The 25,343-nt window shown below is 35.4% G+C and overlaps 1 protein-coding gene across 1 annotated transcript in view; it reads right to left on the bottom strand.

The window, feature by feature from the left end:
• The window catches only part of nenya (RING finger protein nenya), a 92,513-nt gene that overhangs the window by 17,085 nt on the left and 50,085 nt on the right, over positions 1-25,343 (bottom strand). Inside the window, exon 4 of the mRNA XM_089095309.1 lies at positions 713-857. Within this exon, the coding sequence (XP_088951435.1) occupies positions 713-857 (145 nt within the window). The remainder of the gene's footprint in view (positions 1-712; positions 858-25,343) is intronic.

Raw genomic sequence — 25,343 nt, 5'->3', positions numbered from 1 at the left:
TATATTTATAGTCTGTTTCCTTAAAGAGAAATTAACAAAACTGTCTGGAATATTCGTCAGGACGAGGGGACTCGTTGCAATATCCCTGCGGTGGCCAACTTTTCTCCCAACCCGCCTGCCTTTTGTATTCTCGTTCGACCTTTCTTTTTTTTCAGAAGATCTTTATGTAATTTGGCTTTACGTTTTTTTATTCATGGATTAAGCTGAAACATCAAGCTTTGTCCTACTTTTGCTACGGTTGTAATATGATGTAATTATATTTTAATAACAATTCTTTAATATTCTTTGATATTCATATTAATTAACATTAAGGGTGTTTTTGATTCCTCCCATTCGCCCTAGATCGCACACTGTATGCCTTTAGACTTGTTAATTAAACAATAGAAAATTATTGACACTTAAAAGGCGCTATCGCCAAAAGTAGGTAGCTGCGTTATAAAGAAAAAAAAGCCCTTACTCCAAAACTTTTTTGAGTCGGTCGCATTAAATCTCCTTTCTGTAGTGAATTATGTATAATCAAACAACTGTTTAGAGGTAGCTGCACTATTAAAAAACAAAAAAAAAAAAAAAAAAAAAAAAAAAAAACCTAACTTCAAAGGCATTTTTGTGCGGGTCACACTAGATCTCCAGTCTGTAGTGGATCATGTGCAATCAGTCAACAAATAATAGAGAATTACACAAAGTATTAAAAGGATATAAGCTGAAGCCTTACCCCCTGAGAGCTTTGAGATAACAGAAATTCAAATTTATGTTGCGGTATAGCTCCAGCAGTTGGGCTTGCAGTGTTCGGGTGTCTAAAGATGGCAGCACCACCGTTTTGATAGTTCTTGATTTGGTTCTCATATGCAGCACATTTTCTAAAGAAAAGAAGAATTTTGTTAATTTCTTTTTTGCAGAAATATTAAAAAAAGAGTTAAAAGCAGGGAGGGATAAAGCAATGAACAGAGTATGCACAATCCTAATTCTTGTTCAAAATATTAAGTTATTAAGCAGGTACATCACACACGACAAAAACAACTTGAGAGATAATACATAAATATTTAATCATGTTCTTGGCATTACAAAAAGGAAAATACGCTAAAAAAGAGAGAATTATTAAAAAACCGTACAATGTCAAGAGTAACAACCATACTTTCTTTTAAAAAGCTATGATTGAATTAATCATTATAATAAAGACAACTTTTCAATTCAGGAGCTAAAAGTGATAAAAATAAAATTTCATTTTTCACATTGTTTTTTATTGCCATCTACTTAAAAATAAGAAACAAAGAGCGACTAGAGAGATAAGCTCGGATGACTCTCTAACACAGCATAAGTATATGTATGTAGAGAAAAGTCCTATACTCTCTATTAATTTTTTTGACACATTTTAGTCTAGACCTCTCTTTATGACTCCGCTAGAGGGAAATCCTTTTCCGAACGCTCTAATCTGTGAAATAAATACTCAGTTTGGTCCTTTTTTGTTATGGGAACGCCACTCAACAAGTGAAGTTATGTTAATCCTAATGAAAAATACCAAAACGTGATGAAAATATAATATCTTAGAAACAAATTTGGGCTATATATTTGCACATTAGAGGGGTGGGGGGGGGGTAAAGTATAGCGGGTCTGTATGCAAAGTGTATCAGCTACAATTATTATGCATATTATGAAGTAAGAACGGTTTTCTAGCTTCATGCTATCCAAATACTTAACCCCCACCCCCTAATGTGGAAATATATAGCCCAAACTATATAAGTCTAATGTATTCTGTCACCCGCCACTTGGTTTTCACTGAGCGTAAGCTAATTGTCTCTTAATACAGACGTGTGAAAAACCGGTTCTAGGTTTCTTCTCGAGTTCTACATAGCGTAATTCTTGAGTGAGGTCGCTATAACAGAAGATTGCCCTTAATTTACTGTATAAGACCCATAAGGAATTTGGATTGATGGGATTATTACTTGTGAAAGCCGTTTCGGAATAAATGTTCGTTTATGTAATACCTCAACCCCCTGCCACGCCCCTAAGAACGAAAAGTAAAAGGTTATAAGAACGAAACATTATATCATTTACAAAATATCCGTGGTTGCTCTGACCGAGGATAATAAGACTACAAGAAATTACTTCCCAGAGTCCCCGCCCCTCGGAATAGTCACCCCAATCAGGAGAAGGGGAGAGCTCGCAACTGCCCCCTAGATTTAAAAAGAATACGTTTATTTTTTAATCTTTACTTAGCAGAAAAGATTAAAAAGCTCCTATCCTAGATTTTTAAAATACCTTTTCTTGTGTCTTCATCTAAAATATTTCTAGCTCCCTCCCCACATTTCTCCTGAATTAGTGCCACTGCAAGGAAATGAGTTAAAAAATCATCAGAACCAAAATCCTAGGGTACCGGATTTAGGAAGCCATAGCGGCTTTAGTTGTCTCTGAGTCTCAAAATTAGCAAACAACTGTCCCGATTTTTGAGCCCAAAAAGGACCGACCCGGGTAATGAAGACCCGGTTTTAGCGAGAACTCTCAAAATCAAAGGATGCCTCATCCTAAAAAGATTTAAATCGTATGATTTTACAAAAATATACAGTGGCTTTGGAGCACCCTTTTCATACGTTTTAAATATGCTCACTCTCAAATATCGCTAAATAATATGTTGCAACATTGTTTAATATCCATTTCTTGTAAAAGTTTCATCAAAAAAGCAGTTTTCAGGTCCACAAACCTTTTGTTTACTCAATTTATTTTCTATTGTGATTGATTTGGTGGTGAAGTTACACGATTTTTCTAACCAAGGGCACCGTAATGCTACATATTTATTTCCCATCATTCTTTAGCCCTGATCCCCTGGGACGAAATCTCGAACCCTTGCATAGTTGAGGCAATTAAGCCCCATTCACAATGAGATTTTACTGACAACAGAGTTTTGCTAGCGCTAATTTGAGCCAATCAGATTTTTAAGAGAACTTCCTGATTGGCTGAAAAACTGTTATTGGCTCAAATCAGCACTAGCTAAATCTCGACATTAGTAAAACCTCATTGTGAATAGGCCTTTAGAGAATTAAGGTTAGAGAACAAGCGGAGCATATAAAGCAAAACGACTGAAAACCTCCAATACCCCATTTTATCGGTAAAATTATTGATCGTTATTCGGATTATTTAACAATAAATATTAATTAAAATATTTATTAGTATGAGGATAACGGGTAATACCACAATAACGGGTAATATTTACCATATTACCCGTTATTCGGGTAATATGGTAAAAATATTTGTCGTTATCGGGGTATATTAATTCGAGGTTAACTCGGGTAATATTTTCCTCCAATGCATTAATCGGGTCTCTTTTAAAAGTAGCTTTTAAAACATTTTAGGAGCCAATTTGGAATAGAGTTAGAGACGTGGTTTAACGCTAACCAAATTGATAAAACAATGCCGAAATTAGACTATTTTACATTACGTATTCTCAGAATTAGTATGTTGAGAAATGTGTTTCAATTCAGGAGAGCGTACATAAAAGTAAAGTAATAAATCACAATGTTTCCAGCAACTTTGCTTGTCTACCTAATAAATTTTTCTCTTTGCTTTACTGACTTTCTTGCTACAAATATGGGATAGCATGGCGAGTTCTTGAAGGAAGAACCCTCTGCATCAAGCAATTTGAACTGTACAAACTATCTACTTCTTCAACAGAGCTTACAGCAATTAATTTAAATAAATTATTAGATAAACGTAATTGCCGTGCTCTATTGAACGTGATTTTACCATCTAAGTGAATTCTTTCAAAAAAAAAAAAAAAAAAAAAAAAAAAAAAAATCTTTCAGACCCATAGAACTTTTAAAACGAAACAAAGCATTGTTAGCTTATACTAATAGATAAATATTCCAAGAATTTTCTGTCTCTAAAAGAATGAATTACAGCTTAAGCACAATAAGTAAATAAATAATTGCAGCACGTTTCAATAAGTACTATTGAACACAATTCAGTAATTGCAATTGGCTATTAAACGCCAAAAATTACAGAAGACATTTGCAATAAGGTAAAAATGTCAGTGTATGGAATGCGTAATCGTGTATTTAATTGAATTAGGTATAAGGCCTGAACAATTTTCAAATTTAGCATTAAGAAGTATTTTTTCTTTGCATTTCCTTTTTTTCCATTGTATGTGATTAAGACGGCTCCCGATCATAAGGTGGTGATCGAATTTTAAATTACCCTAATACGACCCCGCGACTATATGGTCACACATATTGCCAGAATATTTGAATTCGTCCCTTTTGACTAATACCATAAAAGAAAGAAAAATGAGAAAAAAGATACTTTGGCGGCGATTTCCAATAATGCATATCTCTTACATTTGCGTTTTCGCGAGTGTTCAACGCGAGAAAAGCTGGAAAGTTCATACAGCACGACTGCTACGCAACACGAAGAATTAGCACAACCCAGTGGCGGATTTAAAGAATTTGCCGCCAGTAGGCGATTTCAGTTTTGCCGCCCTTCTTACCCTTACAAATCGAATCCGTTTTTACAATCATATTAAAAAAAATCTTTATTAATGAAATAGTAACTTTAAGATTTGTGAAATATCTTTGTAGAGTTAATAATAGATAAGATTAAGCCACTCCCAAATTTTGCCACCCATGTGCGCTCCTTTCACACCACCTAGGAACGGCCCCGGTACGTTCATTACGTAGGGCGCTAGCGCTATCATTTCAGCTTCGGTCAATTAGAATATTTTTTCGTAATTTCTATTAAAATCCATCGCCCCTAAATTATGCCACCATAGGCTACAGCCTACTCAGCTTACTGGTAAATCCAGCACTGGAACAACCTAAGGAAACTTGTTGTAATTCTTTAATGGCTGCTAGATAGCATGTGTAAGTATAATATTTCGTTTTATGTCCCTTGAAGAATACTTTCTAATCAGTGTGTTTTTCTACTAAATTCATATTTTGTCAGATAATCCTTTAAAAAAAAAAAAAAAAATTCTCTCTCTATGAGCCCTTAGACTTTGGCTCGCGAATTGGCTCGCGAATCCCCAACCAAAACACATTGTAAGCAATCAAGTCAGAATAAAGACCATTAGATCGAGTCCTCAAGAACAGCTTTAGCTTCAGCTTTGGAATTTGCCATTGGCGCTAGAGCCTGAGTGGAATATATGTGAAAATGTCTCAGAAGCTAGCCTGACACCCACAAGGAGGGGGAGAATTTAGACGCATGCTAAAATCTTACTAATGACTATCTGTTTAATGGCAGAACAACGAGGACACTTTATCCGATGACGGATAAAAACAAAGACGCTTTGTCCGATGACATATAAAAACTATAACAATTTGTCCCTTGACATTAAAAACAATGACAGTTTATCCGATGACAATGACAAGAAAAAACCATGACAATTGATCCCATGACAATGGAAATAACTAGAGTTGTTCCGATGGCAGATAAAAACGATAACACATTGTCCGTAAACATTAAAAACAATGACAGTTTATCCGATGACAATGACAAGAAAAAACTATGACAATTTATCCGATGACAATGGAAATAACTAGAGTTGTTCCGATGACAGATAAAAACGATGACAAATTGTCCGTTGACAATAAAAAACAATGACAGTTTATCCGATGACAATGACAAGAAAAAACCATGACAATTTATCCGATGACAATGGAAATAACCAGAGTTGTTCCGATGGCAGAAAAACGATGACACATTGTCTTATGACAGTCTTGGAAATGACAGAAAAATCTATTGCAAAAAAAAAAAAGATGACCAGTCTTTTTTATAGCAAACTGTCCCCTAACCTTCCACTTTTTTATCTGAGAAAAACGACTATGGCTCGATTACAATTTGATCAGAAAACCCTAAACTGCTGGCATTGATTGAGCATATACCTGTGTCATTGTTTTCTACAAAAAAAAAAAATGATTACTAAAATAAAAATTCGTAAAACAGGCTTTTCTAGTCTAGCCCCCTTGACTTAACCAAACAATTCATCAGAATACATGCATCATTTCCTGTTAAAATTTTTTTTGAACGTCCAGACAGCAACAGTTAGTGTACATTATACGAGTAGTTTTACACAGGCAAGGGCACTTGCTGGGCAAGGGCACACAGGCAAGGGCATCCGCTAGAATAGCAGTGGTGGTTGGGGGGCAGTGTAATGTATTTTAGTATGAATTTTCTTAGGAATAAGTTTATTCTTAAACACACTTGAAGAAAAATTCTCAACTAAAAAGAGCAACTAACTTTGCATGCAAAAATGAAATAAAATTCAGCAAATTTTAAACGACAAAGGTTACCGGCAAAGGGATCAATCCATTCAATCAATAATATATTCAATTATTATGCATTTAATCTTAATTTATTATGTCCAAAACCTAGATAAAAGCAAATGAGACTCAATCCGAAATTACAGAAAGATTTATTGCTTCTCGAGATAATAAAAGATGCAAACTTGTCTTTATGCAATTTCCTAACCCTAAGAGTAGTATACAAAAGGAGTAGAGATACTCAGAGTTCACCCTGCTTACATAGATACCAGGTTTTAATTTTATAATGGTTATTTAAATATTTTTCTATCATAACAGGATAATCTTCAGACATAAAAAAAAAACAGAATAGTGAATGAAAAAATTTAAACTTGGAATACAACTTTCAAAGTGACTCTTTCTTTTGATTGTCTAATTCAACTGAATAAAATGAACAGGTTAAAATAAAACTTTTTATTACAAGAGAATCTTATCGAATAGTTCGTGATAACGAACTGTAAGTAAAGAGTGACTTGGGCCAACATTCAACAAAACTAAAACGTGATTTTGATGACAATTGATACATCAACAGAATTTCCTTTTTATGCTGGTTCTAAATATGTAAATTCATTCAGTTTATTGCTACCCACCAAAAGCCCCAAATCTGAGAAAATTCGCCCAATTTTTCGAAAAAAGGAAGATACAACCCCAAAAAGTTAATCGATCTTAATGAAAATCCCTTTATTTAGATTCATCATATGAGACCGCAAAGGTTTCAAGCTCCTACCCTACCAAAGAGGTTTCAAGCTCCAATCTACAAAGTGTGGAATTTCGCATTCTTTTTTTCCCAGAAGAAGGATTGTCGATGCATGTTTATTTCTTCTTGTTTTTTTTTCCCAGGGGCGATCGTATCAAACCGAATGTCCTAGAAAATTGGGAGAGCTCATTCGAACGTAAAATAAAAGTTCCTTACTAAATAACTATAAAGATTGTGTCACGGGAAAGTATTGCTTTCTTCCATTTTAGGACACCAAACTACAACTTTGTCCCAAATAAGACCAATTTGCAATCAATTTAGAGAATCTAAGAATTGACCAAATTTTGAGAAGCTAATTGATTTAAAAGTATCAATCAACTGTATTTTAAGATTCCCAGTTGCAAAGAAAGTAATGCCACACGATGCCAGTACTGAACAGGAGCATATTTTGCTATAGGCCAGGGGAGCAACAATCCCAACCCAAGCCCTAGTTCGTCCCCTAGCTGAAATTTAGCGTCTTCAAAAACTTGTAAAAACTAAGATAAGCCTACTTAACTAAAGCACCCATAGAAGTATATGAGTTTTTTTTTAATATTCAATTGCTTTTATGGTATTATATGGCTCATTTTTCTCTGCCATTTTCACTTGACTTGGGAAAATTAGCTCCAACTTTGCCCCCTCCCCCCCACCCTCCGGATTTGACGAAATTACGCCTCTGGTACTGTATTAAACCAAGTTGATTCACTTTATTTCTAATGGAATTATGTTTAGTGATGTGTGATTGTGTATCAGCTATAATGAAGGGGAAGTCATTGTGTAGGCTGGGGTTGGGGCAAATACTTAAAAGAGCACATTTTGATGTCGAAACTGCTTGCTATCCCGGAGCCTTCAGATAAATGTAGAAAGAGATAGGGGGGGACTAGAAATGAATTAAAATATTTCCCTATGTAGCATAAAAGACAACATTCCCATGTCTAGCAGCACAGCAGTGGAAAAAGCGGAGCTGGCCATCATGATGCCAGCCAAGAAACTTCTTTGGGGGTGGGGGAAGAGGGGCAAATGCTAATAAGAAATTTGTTTTCAGCAATTTTAAATGATAATATTTCTCTTTTTCTATTTATATGGAATACTTCAATGTATTTAAACATATGTATGTAGTGTATGTATCAGTTGGAGAAGTCCTATTGTAGAGGTTATGATGACTTCAGCCACGTAGAAGATCAATAGTCTCAAATAATTTCTATCAATATGAACAATAACACCTTTCTTCGTCCAACCGAAAGCCTGCACTGGAAATATTAATAAGAATTTGTTGAACAAAAAGACTATTCACCGCAATTTTTTAAGTATATTCAAATTTTGTCAAAAATTTAAATTGCAATCCAACATTTTAATTCTTAAGCAGAAAAACTAATCATACTAATCATAAAAAGGTACTAATCATATTTACAATTATTGATATATATACTTACACAATAATTAAGCAGGGTTTTAAGGGGCCGGTTCCCCACATTATATCTTGGTTTGGCCTGGGCATGATTTTGAAAACAATCAGAAATTTAAAACCAGTTTTTTTTTCAACTGCAAGAAAGGAACTAGTAGGGGAAAGATACGGAAAAAAATGGTCGAACCAGGAAAAAATTGGTACAGAAATTATTTTTGCACCACAGTGTTCAGAAAAGAGAGCTCTACAATATATCAAAAATCTAAATCTCCATCCCGTTGCGAAATTCCCTTTTTTCACACTTTTTTGCGCCTATTTTTTAGATATTTCCAGAATCCGAGAATGAGGAACCGTGAAAAGAAAAGTAGTTTATTGATTGTTTCCCTTTTAAGAAATGATTGTTTTTGGGCTCTTTTATTAGACAGAAACATCACGTTTAATCATTTAATTCTTTTTTATGTTTTGTTTTTGTATGAAGTAAAAAAAATCAAGCGACACACGATCACGGGGTATTTTTCAAAGAGGAGCACGAATTTTCGGTTCATTTTTCCCCATCTGAACAAATAGCCTACCGGCGTTCCGAATCCATTTCTTTTCCTACCGAGCTTTATTGGTGACGACATTTTCGACCAGCTGGAAAGTCCCTTCTGATATTCACTTTCTGTTACACCATGCCTTGATCTTACACTCTTTTCAAAGTTGCTTCAGTCTGCTGAGCCTTGTAGAGCCACCTATCAGCAAAAAAACTCCTCAGATGGAAAGTATTTTGATATGCACCTACAATCTGCAGTAGAGATGCTTCCGTTTCTAGCAGCATCTGGACATAACCTCTATGTCAAGTCGGTCTGGATATACCAGCAAGAGATGGCTAAGCTTCAAACTAGTCACCCACCAATCTTCGAAGCATTTGAACAGGGAGGTCACACCATTAGAAGATCAGAGCGACGCTGGGCTGGGCTCTCAGCTGATCTTGTCATCGAGCAGGAGTATATGAGAAGTCTGAAAACATCGGGCGGTCTTACAACTGGAGGTGGGATGACAGAACAGCAGAGAGCCATTTGGGTTCTGTCAAGACCAGCATGCCTGGAGATCAACCTCTTGATGCAAAATTTGACAAAAATTGGTTAATCGACAAGTGAGCAGCACCGCGACATGAGTTCCAGTAAAAAGGAGTGTGACTTCGACGATACCCAGAGGCTTCTCAGATACTTTGGAGAATCTTCTCCGTTCAGAGGTGACAATCCGCTTGGAAACATTGCCAACAGCATAACTTCTTCCCAAGTTGTTAATGTTGATGAGGCAAATGTGGCTGGAAAGTTGATTCTAAGTAAGATGACGGGAAAAACCTTGAAGGAGCAAGTCTTCAAGAAAAAAGACCAAGTGACCCTAATGAATGCCAAACAGGCGGGGTCCTCTGTGGTAGCGCACATAGATCCGGCACTCCTTTTCCAGTGGTTTATAATAGTAGCCCAACAAACTGACCTCCGAGAAGAATACTTCAAGTACGAACTTTGTACGATTCCTCCTTCTCTTTTCGAAAGCGAGGGCCTTATGAGAAAAGCAAATAAGCCAGAGCTTGCAAAAGTGATCTTTCAGGCTTGCGGGATTGAGACTCAGTCACCCTCAAGACCTGTTTCTGCGTGTAACATCGTCTTGGATGGTGGTTCTCTTCTACATCGAGTTCCATGGAAGGTAGGGTCAACCTTCAAGGTCATCTTTGCTTTATACGTCCATTACGTACAAGCAAGGTACCCTAGTGCGTGCGTTGTGTTTGACGGATATGAAGGTGGTCCAGCAATCAAAGATGCTACCCATTTACGTCGAGCAAGGATGGTTGGCCGCCAAGTCTTTTTCACCGAAGAAATGATCCTCTGCATGAAGAAAGAAGAGTTTCTTTCATGTAAGACAAACAAAGGAAGTTTCCTGAAGCTGCTCGGCAACCATTTGGAAGCCGTAGGTTTCCGAATTTTCCACTCGGAAGGAGACGCCGACGTTCTGATTGTAGAAAAAGCCGTAGAAACTGCTAGTCTTACAGACACAATCGTGGTTGCTGATGATACTGACATCTTGGTTCTTCTGATCAGTCGATGAGATTCGCGTTCCGGGCGTTTATATTTCTCACCAGAAGCGAAGTTTTGCGGTACTAGTTCAGCTTGGGATATTAGTGAGATGAAGCAGAAGCTATGAACAGATGTCAGCAATCTGATACCGTTCTGTCATGCCGTGCTGGGTTGTGACACAACCTCTCACCTTTACGGAATAGGAAAGGGCAAAGCCGTTCAGCTGCTTCTTTCCAACAAGAGTTTCAGGGACAGCGCTGCTATATTTGGCAACAAGCTCGCATCGCTTGACGATATTGTGGCAGCAGGAGAGCGAGCATTGTTGATACTGTACGGTTGCCCAGATGTTTCGAACCTGGACACTGCCAGAAAGCTAATCTTTCACAGAAAAGTGAGCACTGCCACCACTTTCGTGCATCCACAAGAACTGCCACCGACTCAGGCAGCAGCGAAGTACCACTCGCTATGTGTCTACTGCCAACTTCAACTCTGGCTCGGGAGCTCAGTAGACCCTTTACGCCTGGGCTGGAAACTGCAGGATAACGAAGTTCTTGTGCCAATAAAAATAGATCTCCCTGCCGCTCCGTCTCAGTTGCTGAAAATTATCAAATACTCTTGTCATATTGACGACTGTGATAGTGAAAAGTGTACCTGTAAGAAAAACGGACTTGAGTGTACTATAGCCTGCCGTACCTGTAAGGGAAGCTCGTGCAACAATTCGAAGTTTCAAGAAGAAGAACTTAGTCAAGAAGAATAACAGTTAACTGTGATGATGAAAAATCTAGTTCCTACATTTTGATGATGTGCAATTTCTATATATTTGAAAAATAAGATAAAAGCTTTTCTCTGAACACATTAAGTTAGAACCTACCTTGTCTCATGGTGTTTGGCGCTGAGGGGTTTCGTCATTCCTGTTTATTGTTGTTTAGTTTTTTGTTTTTTTTCTAAGCCTTTCGTTTACATAGCCAAATAGACTACAAGAACGACAAAATTATTCCGTAGTAGGCCTTGATAAACGCTGGTAAGAGTTTTTTTCCCCAAAGACACAGTTTTTTCCCCCATTTTTTTTTTGGCTGATAAATATTTTCTTTTGGTCAGGTAACGAAATGAGTATCAGAAATGAATTCAGAGCCAAAAGCTGATCTAAAAAGATATGTAAAACATTATAGTTTACGTTTTTAATTTTTTTTCCCGGTTTTTGAGAAAATAAAAAAAAAAACATTAAAAAAAACAATTTCGCATCGAGCTAGAGATTTAGATTTTTGATATGTTGTTAAGCATTTTTTTCCGGTTCGGATGGTGAAGAAACCATTTCTTTACCAATTTTTTCCTGGTCAAAACTTATTTTTCTCCTGCTAAACAGCTTTGAAACCGAACAGCTTTGAACAGAAATTATTCTTTATATGAAAGGGGCTGTCTCCTCTTTAAATCCTTGCTCTTTCCAATGCTCTTTCCTTGCTCTTTCAATAAATCCTTGCTCTTTCTTTTAAATCCTTGCTCTTTACCAAATGTTTACCAAAACGTTTGACTTCTTTGCCAAATTCTTTGAGAACATTTACTGATAGACAGGGGTAATTGAATGGGAAAAAGAAGATTTTCCAAAGCAACAAACAACTTTAGCCTAATGAGGGAGGTGTTGAGGAGGGACCCCCTTCTCAACACCAGCGAAATAATTTCAATTCATTTTAAGTTTGAAGTAAGTTTGCTCCTAAATTTTAGTTGAAAAATCTTATGTATTTGTTTAATTACATTTCATGAAACGGTCAAAACGACACGTTTGCAAACGTAGAAAAAACGGTCATTTTCAATGATCTCTGTCTGGTTTTTAATGGATACCAAAACTTAAGGACAAACATTTTTTAGAGTTGATCAAAGAAGTATGTCAAGTAAAGTAAAAGTATATAAAAAAGTAAAAATGTAGCACGTGCTACAGTGCTACACATTATAAAATTGTGCTAAAATAGCACTTTCGTGCTACAGGTGGCAACCCTAATTTGCGCATATTGTAATTTTTAACTCCTCCCCCTTACACCACCCTATTTTGGGCGTACTTAGTTTTTCTTAGAATTAAATGCTTCCGTCAAAATCCAGCGCCAAACTTATTTTTGTAAACTAAGGATCCTAAAATGCAATCCTTGGTGTAAAGAGTAAATTGCGAAAAAGAGAGAAAATATTAAAGAAGAAACCGTTAGCGAAAAGCAAAAATCGTAGAAATTAAGTTAATAGAATAAATTTCATACTTATAGCCTAATTCATAAATTATTTCGCAACCTTCCTTGACGAGTTTATTACACAACTTTTAATATAAAAACAAGGAAAAAATCCTTTGAGAATCTACGGATAATCCCATTCAATTACTTTATATTCAACTGAAAATCGTTCGCAATAAGATAAATTCGCCCAGATATTACCCATTGTCTAAAGATTTAAAATGTTCTGTTAGTGTTCGACAGTCAAGTGACCAGTAAATATATCGAATTTCAATAACAGGATAATAGTCAAGGAATCACAAGGAAAAAGGTAGGCATTCTTCACAGACACGAGGGAAGATGTAAATAATAATGATTTTCTTGATTATAATTTGAAGTGATTTAATAGCAATTATTTTCAATAATTACATTATTACATAAATGTCATGTTATATAAAACATATTTATATACGATTTAATAGCAGTATAATGTCATAATGTTGGGTGGTAAAAGACCAATAGTCTCATTTGTAGATTAATTTTTGAGACCAATAGTCTCATTTGTAGATTAATTTTTGAGACCAATAGTCTCATTTGTAGATTAATTTTTGAGACGAATAGGCTCATTTTTAAAGATTAATAGTCTCATTTTTTAAAATCAGAGACATGTAATGTTCATAATAAAGTTGCAAGCAAAAAACATATTTAAAACCTTGTTCCTCTCTCCAAAACGATTTTTATGATTAAGCCCTCCCCCTTTCTCACGGACTTCTTGGGGCACCCGTAGTGAACCGCTATATACAATGAAACAATTTTCGGTAAAATTCTAGATAAGGCGCCTTTTATTCATCTTGGAAACCAGGGGCGGATCTCCTGCATTTTTATTGGGGGGGGGGGGCAAGAGGAGTCCATATCTGGATAGTCAAGGGACATGGGATATTTAATATTTTTTCCTCCAAATTATTGCGGTGGGCAACTACCCCCGCCCTCCCCCTCCAAACGACGACACTGTTGGAAACTAGTTGAGTTAGGTGAATGAAAATTCCAGGAATGGACCAGAGTCTTAATGATTCCCTTGGAAAGAAGTGTAGAAGTACCTACATACACTCCTTCCCCTCCCCAAGGGCACTGAACTTTGATATACTTTGTTTTATAAATATGAAACCTTGAGACGTAGATTTAATGCTCAAATGCGGCAGAAGAAAAATGTTTTGAGCCTCATATCTTTGTTCAATCCTGATTTATAAGGTTTTAAGATAAGCATAAATGAAGACAAGTGTAGATAAGATAATTATAAATAAAGGCATGTATATATATATATATATATATATATATATATATATATATATATATATATATATATATATATATATATATATATATATATATATATATATATATATATATAATAAACAGATAATTAAAGAGAGATACATATAGAGATAAGTACAGATATAAATAAAGATAAGGATAAGTATAGATAAGTTTAAAGATAAGGTTTCAAAAATCTATATCTTAACTTTAGGGCGAAACCTTGATATGGCTTAAAATTCTACTGAAATTCTACTTAAAATTCTACTAAAATTCTACTTAAAATTCTACTGAAAATAATAGGAATTGCATTTAAAAGACCTAAAGCCGACGAAAAAGAGATTGAAAACACGAAATTAAGGTAAAATATTTTTTTATCAAAATACAAGTAATAGACCTGTCATGTATGCTATCATCCAAGCTCTAGAAACAAGAAATGGGTAGAGATAGTAGCTTGCCAACACATTCCCAGGACATATTCTAGGCCCCGGGTTCATTCCTGAAAGTTTAATTCACCTAATTACTTTCCAAGATAGCAAGAAGCCCCTAAACCGATACTGCGAAAAACACGAGCGCCGCTGATCCTCTCGGTTATTTTTTTCCCGGCTTGTAATCAGTTGACATAGTTATGTTGTTTATGTCGTGCTTATGTTTGTATTTCCTTGCGGGTTACAATATTTTTTGCCCCTATTATGGTATATAGTTTTTTTTTCTTGTTCTTCACTCCACTTCCATTTATGTATTATTGCGTGTTATAAATAAACTTACTTGCTTAAACATGAACTTTGCCCAAGCTCCTTTTCCCAAAAATACGGACCCTTTTAAAAAAAATTAGGAACCTTTGAATGTGCGTACATAACTTAAAATGAGATCCTCGGAAATATAGGACGAGACAAATGATACCCCCCCCCCCTATGAAATAAAGTCTTACTTGGCAGGTTTTCAAGATTACTCTAGACTCTGTTGTTCGATTGCATCCTATGTCTAAACTAGAGAAGCTCCAAAGTGAATATTTCGACGGAACATTTTTTCGTTTTGGAAAAGCTTGCAACTTTTAGGGAAAATGCAAAGATAGGCAAATGGAGACTAGGGAAAGAACCATGGGCGCCCATAAGCTGAATTCCATAAGCTGGTTTTGGTTCCCTTGTCTTCTTTTTCAGAGTTTTGGTTAATATCAACAAATGTCGCCCCTTACTTATGGTTTGCGCCATGACAAGATTGACAAGTTCACTAAAAAGAAATCAAAGAGCGAGACTTTTTACTAAGAACCCTGTATTTTTCGCTCAAAGAATGTCTTCTACGATTATCTCTTCTGTAATTAAATAAAAAAAAAAGTTTTTTTAACTGAAAGTAAGGAGCGACATTAAAACATTAAACTTAAAGAAAATAATAATTATATGAAAGGGGCTGTCCCCTCCTCAACGCCTTGCTCTTAACGCTAAATTTTTTTATTGTTTAAAAAAAATAGAGTTGTGAGAAAGTCAGATTTTAGCGTAAAGAGCGAGACGTTGAGGAGGGGATAGCCCCTTTCATATACGGAATAATTTCTGTTCTTTTTAATTTTTAACGTCCTTACTTTCAGTAAAAAAAAACTTGTTTTTTTAATTTAATTTTTGAACCTTTTTGAATTAATGCAGGTTTTGATTTTGACTCACCGAACATGAATAATTTAAAAAAAATTGCATATTAATTTTACTTTTATTTGGTTAAATGGCTTTCTCGAAACTTGTTTAATTTTATTTACGAACGTTTTTATTAGTAATAAATATAATAAATATTACGTAAATTACGAATTAACTTACGTAACGAACTTCTATATTCATAGATTTTTAATAAGTATATTAGGGGGTTCGCCTCCTAGTCAATACCTTGCTCTTTAACCTAAAGTTCGAATTTTGTTCCAATTCTTTAAAAATGACCCCTTAATCACAAAGGCCGTTAATTGGAATAAATAGCTCTTATGAAAGTACTAAAAAATCTTTGGCTTAAAGAGCGAGGTATTGACTAGGGGGTGAACCCAATCATATAAGTAATATTTTCTGTTCGTTTTAAGTTTTCATGTTGCTCCTTACTTTCACTTGAAAAACTTTTTTTTTTTATATTTATTTTCTGATCTTTTTCTTTAATAATGATGGGAAATCCGGCGCCCCCTTCATAGCAATGTCTCTTCCCCTGTGAAAACTTCCTTCATGGAAATATCCTCCCATATAGCCACCGACCCCCCCCCCCACCTACCAGAAAAAATCCCCCCTGAAAACGTCTGTATACTTCCCAATAACCAATACTATATGTTAACATTGGGTAAAGTTCATAACTTTCAGCCCTCCCCCGGGGACTTTGGGGCATTGAGTCATCCTAAAATACATAGTTATGAAATTTCGACCATGCTGAACAAAATGGCTATCTCAAAATTTTGATCGGGTGACTTTGGGAAAAAAATGAGCGTGGGAGGGGGCCTAGTTGCCTTCCATTTTTTTGGTCACTTAAAAAGGGCACTAAAAATGTTAATTTCCGTTCCAATGAGCCCTCCCACACTAGGACCACTGGGTCGATACGATCACTCCTGAAAAAAAAAAAAAAAAAAAAAACAAACACGCATCCGTGATCTTTCATCTGGCAAAAAATGCAAAATTCCACATTTTTGTAGATACGTGGTTGAAACCTCTACAGTAGGATTCTCTGATACGCTGAATATGATGGTGCGATTTTCATTAAGGTTCTATCATTTTTAGGGGGTCTTTTCCCCTTTTTTCTAAAATCCGCCAAATTTTCTCAGGCATGTAACTTTTGAAGGGTAAAACCAAACTTGATGAAACTTATATATTTGAAATCAGCATTAAAATCTGATCCTTATTTTGTATCTATTGGTATCAAAATTCCGTTTTTTAGTGTTTCGGTTACCATTGAGCCGAGTCGCTATTTTTTACATCTCTTCTTTCTAACCAAGATGTATTTCACCCTATGGTATTAATTCATTTTTAATCAGTACACAAAATACTGCCAAAGAAAGTATTGCCTGTGCTAGAAAATATATCTCTTAACGATATGCTTGATTCAGAAACATCATCGTGGTAAATTTTAAGGTACGATAATTCAAAAGGCATTAAGTGACACGCCTTGTAAAACCGAGATTATACCATCAGAGATTAAAATTACTAGATCGATAGCATGAATTGGTTTTCTAGTGCTTCATGCGGTTCCCAAGTAGTGTTGCCAGAGCGGTGCAATTTTGCCATTTTTGGTATAATTTAGAAGTCAAAATTATAATTTTGGTGCAACGCAGATTTTTCTTTGGTGCAACGCAGGTATCCTTTCTGACTCAAACATCTGTTCAAGTTTTAGGCTATCGAAAGTTTTCGTCCTTGTTATGGTAAATTTTTAAAATGCTGTCCAGATGGTAAAAGTAAGAAGCATGTTACAATTTATTTTGAAGCTTTGGCAACGCTGTTCACAAATGGCTTTAGGGTAAAAAAAATTCAAGAAATCATGACTTTTTTTCTGCTAAAAAAGTGACAAGCAAACTAATATGTATACATATTTCTATACAATCAATAACAATCATGATCAGGCAAAAAATAACTCAATAAAACTATAGTAATAAACTATGTCAGCCTAAATGAGCCTTTTTGGAATAATTATTATTTTCCACATTGTAGTTTTTAATTTTGTGGCGCAGTTGCTATTTCGTTGGTTTCTGCTTAGTTTTTCTTTTCCACTGAGGATGGCTATTATAGCCTATATACAGCCGAAGTATTTGCATTTTGTCCGCTGCTGCCTTCTTAGAACAAAAAAGTTCGTATTTTTGGTAATTTTTGGTAATGTGTGACAGAAACTGTGTTTTTCGTCCACGTAGTTACATATTGTGTTTCAAGCTTTTCCAAAATGGGCTGTCTCCTTTTCTCGCTTCAAAAACCAAAAACATGAATTTTTTTCATTCCTGGATCCATCTTAAATCTTTTCATACCTAAAAAACATGTTTCTCTGAGACCTTTCTTTGGTTGTTTCAAAATTGTGATGTTTTTAGGGCAGTACCACACTTTCGCCAGTGTTGTCACACTGAATCATAAATAAGCAAAACTAATAACTTAAAATTGACTATGCTATTCTTTCGTGAAAATTTGAACATTACAATCTATTGATTTCCAAAGACATCTACACCTTTCAAAGGAAAGCTACACCTTCTTAAGCTGTTTGGTGCTACATATTTTTAAGCTTATTTTTTGCTGATTTTTCAAACCACATTCCTTTTAAATTCTCCTCCCGCTATAATCAAAACTGCATAACTGCATATGGATTTCTTTAAAAAAAAAAGAAAAAAATATTTTCTACAAAAGAACTTTTTCAAAGAAAAGTAAAGGGCCTGAAACATCTCCCAAAAGCTTCATCTTGATGGACTTGGTCTTTTTGGACATCAAGGATCAAACATAACCCTCTTTTTTTCAATAACAAATACTAAATGTAAACAAATGGACCGATCGCAAGACTTTCCCCAAGGGCTGTGGGGGTGTCATCCATGAGGGGCGTAGTTATTAGAACTTTCAACTATGCTGAAAGAAATAGCTAAATCAAAATTACAATCACATGTTTTTGGGGAAAAGGAGCGTGTGAGGGGGGTTGGTTGACCTCCAATTACTTATTGACTCTTAAACTGGGCACTAGAACTTTGAATTTACACTTGAACGAGCCCCTTCCAAAGTTTATGCGCTGCCTATGAAAAAATGAGTTCTCTAATTTTTACTAATTTTTAATATGTAAATTAATTAAAAAAACTTTTTCCTCAAATAAGTTTTTCAAAGACAAGAACTCCATTAAACAAAAATGAGCAAAAATAAAATCAAATAATCTACCAAGCTCGAAACTACCACAAATCAACATCGATAAATAAATTAAACCCAAAACGAACAGAAATTACAATAAATAACCAAGTCAAACTCAGACCTAGCAGAAATTAACACAAGTTGGGCTCAAAACCCCTATGCCTTTCCAAGGCCAGAACATAATTTGAACTCTACTGAGAAAAATATAAATATTTTTACTTTTATAACTTTAATAAATCAAATAATGTTAACATTTTGATTACTAAATATCAGTTTATGTATATTAAACTGACAATGCACATTCATTTGTATTTTTTTCAGTAAAGTGCAAATTATGTTGCACTTTATGTCCAATCGAATGAGCCTGTTTTGAAGTTTCTACGACAACGCCTTCAATAAAAACCTTATATGCGCCCAGAACATAACTTAAAACCCTTGCCCTAAGGGTTGTGGGGGAGTGTCCTCCTCAAAAACACATTTTCTATCTGGAAATCAACTGCGCTGAACAAAATGTCTATCTCAAAATTTCGATTAGATATGTTTGGGGGAATGATTGGCGTGAGGGGGGGGGCTAGTTGCCCTCCAATTACTTTCGACTACTAAAAAGGGCATTAGAACTCTCTATTTCAACTCGAATGAGCTCTATCTGAAATGTCGACGATGACCCCTTCTATATAAAGTGCCCTGCTTTAAAGAAAAAAAAAAATAAACTGTACATTGTCAACATTGATCTTATATGCCCTCAGGGCATAACTTAAAACCCTTTCCCTGAGGGTTGTGGGGGAGTGTCCTCCTCAAAAAGATATTTTTATCTGGAAATCAACTACGCTGAAAAAAATAGCTATCTAACAATTTTTATTTGTTGGGTTTGCGGGAAGGATGGGTGTGGGGAGGCTAGTTGCCCTCCAATCACTTTCGACTATTAAAAAGGGCACTAGCCACTCCAATTTCCAATCGAATGAGCCCTTTTCGAAGTTTCTACGACAACTTCTTCGATACGAAGTGCCCGGGTATGGAAAAAACAAACCACAAAAAAAAACAACACATTGTACCAACATCGTTCTTTACTTAGGCAGCGCTATTGCGCTGCCTATGATATGATTGTGAAAATTTCCAATTAACAAATTCAAACAACCAAATTTCATTTTCAGTGTCTTAAGCACTTTGAGGCCTGTGTTTCCGGTGGAAGCACGCGATTTGGTGACAAGCCTACATCTATAATTTGTGCTTTAAAGACAAGATCAGAGTATTGGTAACTTATAAGAGTGGAAACTGGCACTGGTGTCGAAAAAACCATCCACGCCATCTAGCATTTAGAGACACTTGGTATTTTTTTCAGTGTCATAATAAGGATTATAATCAAATTTGTGTAGTTGGTAAATTTATCATAGTAATAAGTTTCTGATCTCAGTTCCTGGCAGAAAAACAATTACAAAGCTTGAAAAGATGCCAGATGTCGCCAAAAGCTAGATGGCATTGCTTTTTTGCCGACACCAGGACCAGTTTCCCCTCTCAAAAGTCACCCATACTCTTTGGACAAGATACTTACAACATCGAGACCTAAGAACAAGACTTTACCCTAGAAAAACCTTACTCACTAAAATAGTCTCTGTTGTTGTTTTTCGGAGACAGCCCCTCCCACTTGAAACACCAAAGAGGAGATTTCCAAAAATATCCCTTGATATACTGGTGATAGTCCATTTTTACCTTTGTTTCCTTTATCTACGACCCCACTAACCCCATCAAAAACATCTTTTTCTATGTTTTGTCACATAGTGTCCATTTGCTGTTCTGCTTCTATATCGCCTCACTCTTTGCGCAACAGTTTGACTTTTAAAAAAATGGGACAAACAGTCAAAACTTTAGCGTAAAGAGCAAGGTATTGCAGAGGGGGTAACCCTCCATATATGAAATAATATCTTCATGTTTTTCAAATAATGCTGGTGCATCTCGCTCACCCTCTATGAAATATACCCCTCCCCCTCACGGAAAACTCCTCCGTGAAAATTTCATCCAACGTAAAACGCACCCCCCCCCGTCAAAGTCCCTCCAGACAGTTCCATCCTCACTGAGAATCCCCCCTCTCTGTAAAATTGTTTGTGGACAATTCAGCCTAAAAAATTTTCCTAAGCATTCTTTCATTTGAATAAGACATTAATATCTAATCGGTTTTGATCTATCAAGAAATGCCCCCGTCCGTGGAAATTATTTCCCGGACATCAAAACACGAGGAAAAAAGCCCTTGGATAATTCCCCGGAACATCTACGCATGAAAAATTTGACAAAGATAATGTAAGACAATTAAAAAGAATTTCGCATAGTAATTGTGTCAAATCCCCAAGTGTAACATTCCCCTGAAATGTCCTCCCCCCCCCAGAAATTTCCCCACGGAAGATTCTCCCTATAAAAAACCAACCCAAGCACCCCCCCCCCCCGAAAAATGTCCGTATACTTCACAATAACAATACTATACGTAAACAATGGGCGAATTTCATAACTTATAGACCTCTCTTCACGGACTGTGGGAGAGGGGGGTCATTTTACACCTAAAGACATAATTATTTGATCCTTAAACTACACTGAACAAAATGGCTATCTCAAAATTTTGAACAGATAATTTTTTGAAAAATTTGGGCGGGGGAGGGGGGGGGGCAGTTGCCCACCAATCTTTTTTTTTTAATTAAAAAAGGCACTAGAACTTTTAATTTTCGTTCAAATGCATACTCTCCCGATCTTCCAGGACCATTATTTCGATAAAATCACCCCTGAAAAAAAAACACGGATCCGTGATCTGTTTCCTGGCAAAAATAGCAAAATTCCACATTTTTGCAGATAGGAGCTTGAAACTTCTACAGTAGGGTTCTCTAATACGCTGAATCTGATGGTGTGATTTTCATTAAGATTCCTTTTTTCATTGATTCCTGCCTGGTTCTTATTCAGTGTCTGTTCTCTTTTTGTCAGGTAAACTCCGGAAGGTTAGATTTTCCTTTCTTTTTTTTTCTTTTTTGTTTAGCACTGAGGACGACATGGCGGAGACCCTTGTAGGAATATTTGCTTGTTCTCCGTCTTCATGTTTTGCCACTGGCTGACAAAATCCTCGTTTTCTCACCCTTTTTTATTTTATTTTTCATTTATTATTTCCTTTCCTCTCTTAGTTTCATATATCATGTATAGCCAGTGTGGTCTTATAGTGTATTAACTTTTACTTAGGCAATTAACTTTGAATGGATAACATTAAACTTGTTAGATAGTAAATATTTATAATTAGAATAATAAGCTGATTCTTTTGATGTATCTATTGATATTAAAATTCCGTTTTTTTATAGTTTCGTCTACTATTAAGCAGAGTCGCTCCGTGCTTACAATTTGTTGCCACGAACTGTTTTTTTAATAAGCGCGTTTTTTTTATTTCGAATGGTATATAAATCATTAATGCACCTCGATTGAGATCTACCCCTTTTTTGACGTATCTTTATTGTACTATTTAGCTGCTTCCAATTTATCCATTCACCGATCCAAAATTATGATATTACTTACATTTTCGCTTAGAAGATGATCTAAATGTTGAAAAATAGGAAATGTTCTAATTTTATATTTGAAATGCGATATTTGAGTTGGCATCATAGAACTACACTTGAAACAGCTCATAATTCTCTGGCACCTAAGGTATTTATTTACCTGTGATTGCTTTTCGGTTAGGTTTTCTTGTCTACTGTTTAGACAGCTATTAGTGCTTTTATATCCATTTTCTGTTCTTTCCTTTTCATTAGCTTAAGCTCACCGTAAAAGAGAGAGAGGCGAAGAGAGAGAGAGAGAGAGAGAGAGAGAGAGAGAGAGAGAGAGAGAGAGAGAGAGAGAGAGAGAGAGAGAGAGAGAGAGAGAGAGAGAGAGAGAGAGAGAGACAGACAGACATATAGACAGATAGACAGAAGCAGAAAAGATGGATGCAAGATGGAGTATGGAATAAGGGCACTGTTTTCACCACACATCACTTTGAGAGAGAGAAGGAGGGAAAAGGAGAGAGAGAGAAACAGAAAGAAAAAAGATGGATACAAGATTGAGCATGGAATAAGGGCCCTGTTTTCATCCCATATCACTGAGAGAGTACACCTGAGCACAAAGGGGAATTGAAATAAGTTTCCAACAACAGTTATAGAACTATACTAAAAACTAATAATTCAGACATTTGCGCCTAAAACACCTTTTTTGCATGTCGCCTCCCATCATTCCGTGACGCCCTAGCCATATTTCTGGCAATGTACAATTACGTTTAACGGGAATAAGAACATAAATACTGTCTACTTCTTTTTAGTTACACATCCCATTTTCAAATGCTAAAAAAATCAATATATATTCCGTTTAATTTCTTAGAGTCCATGGAACCAAGAAAGCCCTAATTTAGCATTCAAAGAAAGCCCCACAAATAAGACTTCCAAGTTCCTTGCAATATATCCACATTAAGAATACGGAACAAGATAGGAAAAAAAATAGTTAGGAACCAGGAAACTGTTCTAAAATCCGAAAAGAGGAAAGAACCATCTAATCAAGAAAGTCTACAGTAATTAAACAACTTTGGACAGACCAACGTTAACTGCTTTACCATAAGACAGTTTTATTTCTCAAAGTACAAAGGACATTAAAAATGAAATCTAATTCTTTAAATTGGCTAAGTGGAAACTTAAACAAACATACACGTCTTAAAAAAAATTAAAAAACCTGGGAACTCAATTTTTAATGGAAAAACTTTCATATGCAGTTATGTAGCTCTAACACTTAGCGGGGGCCAAGTTTGAAAATAAGGAACGTGTATAAAATATCAACAGAAAATTAGCGACAAAATATATCGTCATGAAGTTCTAAGAAGTGTAACTTTACTGATTGTTGTAGCAAAAGGCAAACACTGCCATTAATTGGCAGTAAACTGATTAAAAAAAAAATTGAATGAGTAAAATTATGTAAGAATATAACTCTCTTGTTACCAAATAGGAATTGAAAATAAATGTATATATTATTGAACAGCTATATGCATAAATATGGCTATGCATATAATAACAGTTATGCATTAACATGGTCACTTCAAAATTATTCAAGATTAAACACTTTAAATTATTAATGAATTGACTTACCTACAAGAACGATTTTTTGAAAAAAACAACAAAACAATTATTCTCTTTTATTAAATTTATCCCTTTAATGTTCCAAATTTATTCATATATCAATAGAATTTAAATTTTCTCCTAATTCCAAAATATCACTTTCATTGCTTAATTTTTGGCTCTAATATCTCACACTGCACGCATTTTCAGTATGTCATAGCCTCATAATGTGTATTAACCTGGTTTGGCTTCACCTCTTCATATTAAAACAAGAAATAAGATCCATATGATATGTAAAAAGGAAATAACATGAACCGACAAATATTCTTGTCTATGTTTGTATTTTTACTTAGAAAACACATCATCAAAGTTACTGAATTACTTACGAGTAGAGTCCTAGGTTATACTTTGCTTGCGCCCCTAGGAATTCCCATGCTATTTGCGTACGTCTCTACACCTTTTCAAAGAGAGTCAGAACTGCCTCATACAGTTTGACATAGACAAGCAAGAGTGACAATTTCCAGACAACATTGGCATGCGTCTTATCGGGATTAAGAAAACAATGGATGGAAATGTGTGATTTAATACACCTTGACAAAAGAATTTTTTTGGCAATTGGTATTTTTTTTCTGATAAAGAAAAAGGGTTTAGTATTTGTGAATACTTCAATATGTACTGTATAATACACAAGTGATGTTCGGACAGTGTTATCAATTTAAAATAGTTTAACGTTATACTATACGAAGAAGTTGATACTAAGAGGGGTGTTAATGACAAGAAAAGAATTGTAATAACGAATAGCTTAACTTCTTCGAAGTGTCCCATATAATACATAAGTGGTGGGGTGATGGCAGAAGGATCTCTTAGAGTACTTATAGTGCTGTACGATGGGCCGAGCTGCTAGACAAGGTATAATGTGGTCCAACATGTTTTGAGAGTAAAAAGTTTGTTATTAAAAAATTGGATGCTACAATCAGAATTGTTTGACTGACATTTAAAAAGGGGTAATGGGATTTGCGAATTGGAGTGTAGGATTTGCGAATTTGATCCTATTAAGGATTGACTTGAAATAAAAATTTTTAACAAGAAATGGCTGAAAAGTGTTTTGGAGAATATGGGATGTTTGTGTACTGTATAATAAGCAAGTGATGTCCGGACAGTGTTGTCAATTCAAAATAGTTTAACGTTATACTATACAAAGAAGTTAATACTAAGAGGGGTGTAGATGCCAAGAAAATAATTGTAATAACGAATAGCTTTACTTCTTCGAAGTGTTCTGTATAATATATAAGTGGTGGGGTGATGGCAGAAGGATCTCTTAGAGTTCATAAAGTGCTGTACGATGGGCCGAGCTGCTAGACAAGGTATAATGTGGTCAAACATGTTTTGAGATGGGTTGATTGTGTTCTGTATAATACACAAGTGATGTTTGGACAGTGTTGTCA

Source organism: Artemia sp. Qi Xiang Cuo, chromosome 10 (assembly GCF_049724085.1).
Source record: "Artemia sp. Qi Xiang Cuo chromosome 10, ASM4972408v1, whole genome shotgun sequence".
NCBI lineage: Eukaryota > Metazoa > Arthropoda > Branchiopoda > Anostraca > Artemiidae > Artemia > Artemia sp. Qi Xiang Cuo.
The sequence above is the reverse complement of the archived record's forward strand: the minus strand, read 5'-3'. Positions and strand labels throughout refer to the sequence as shown.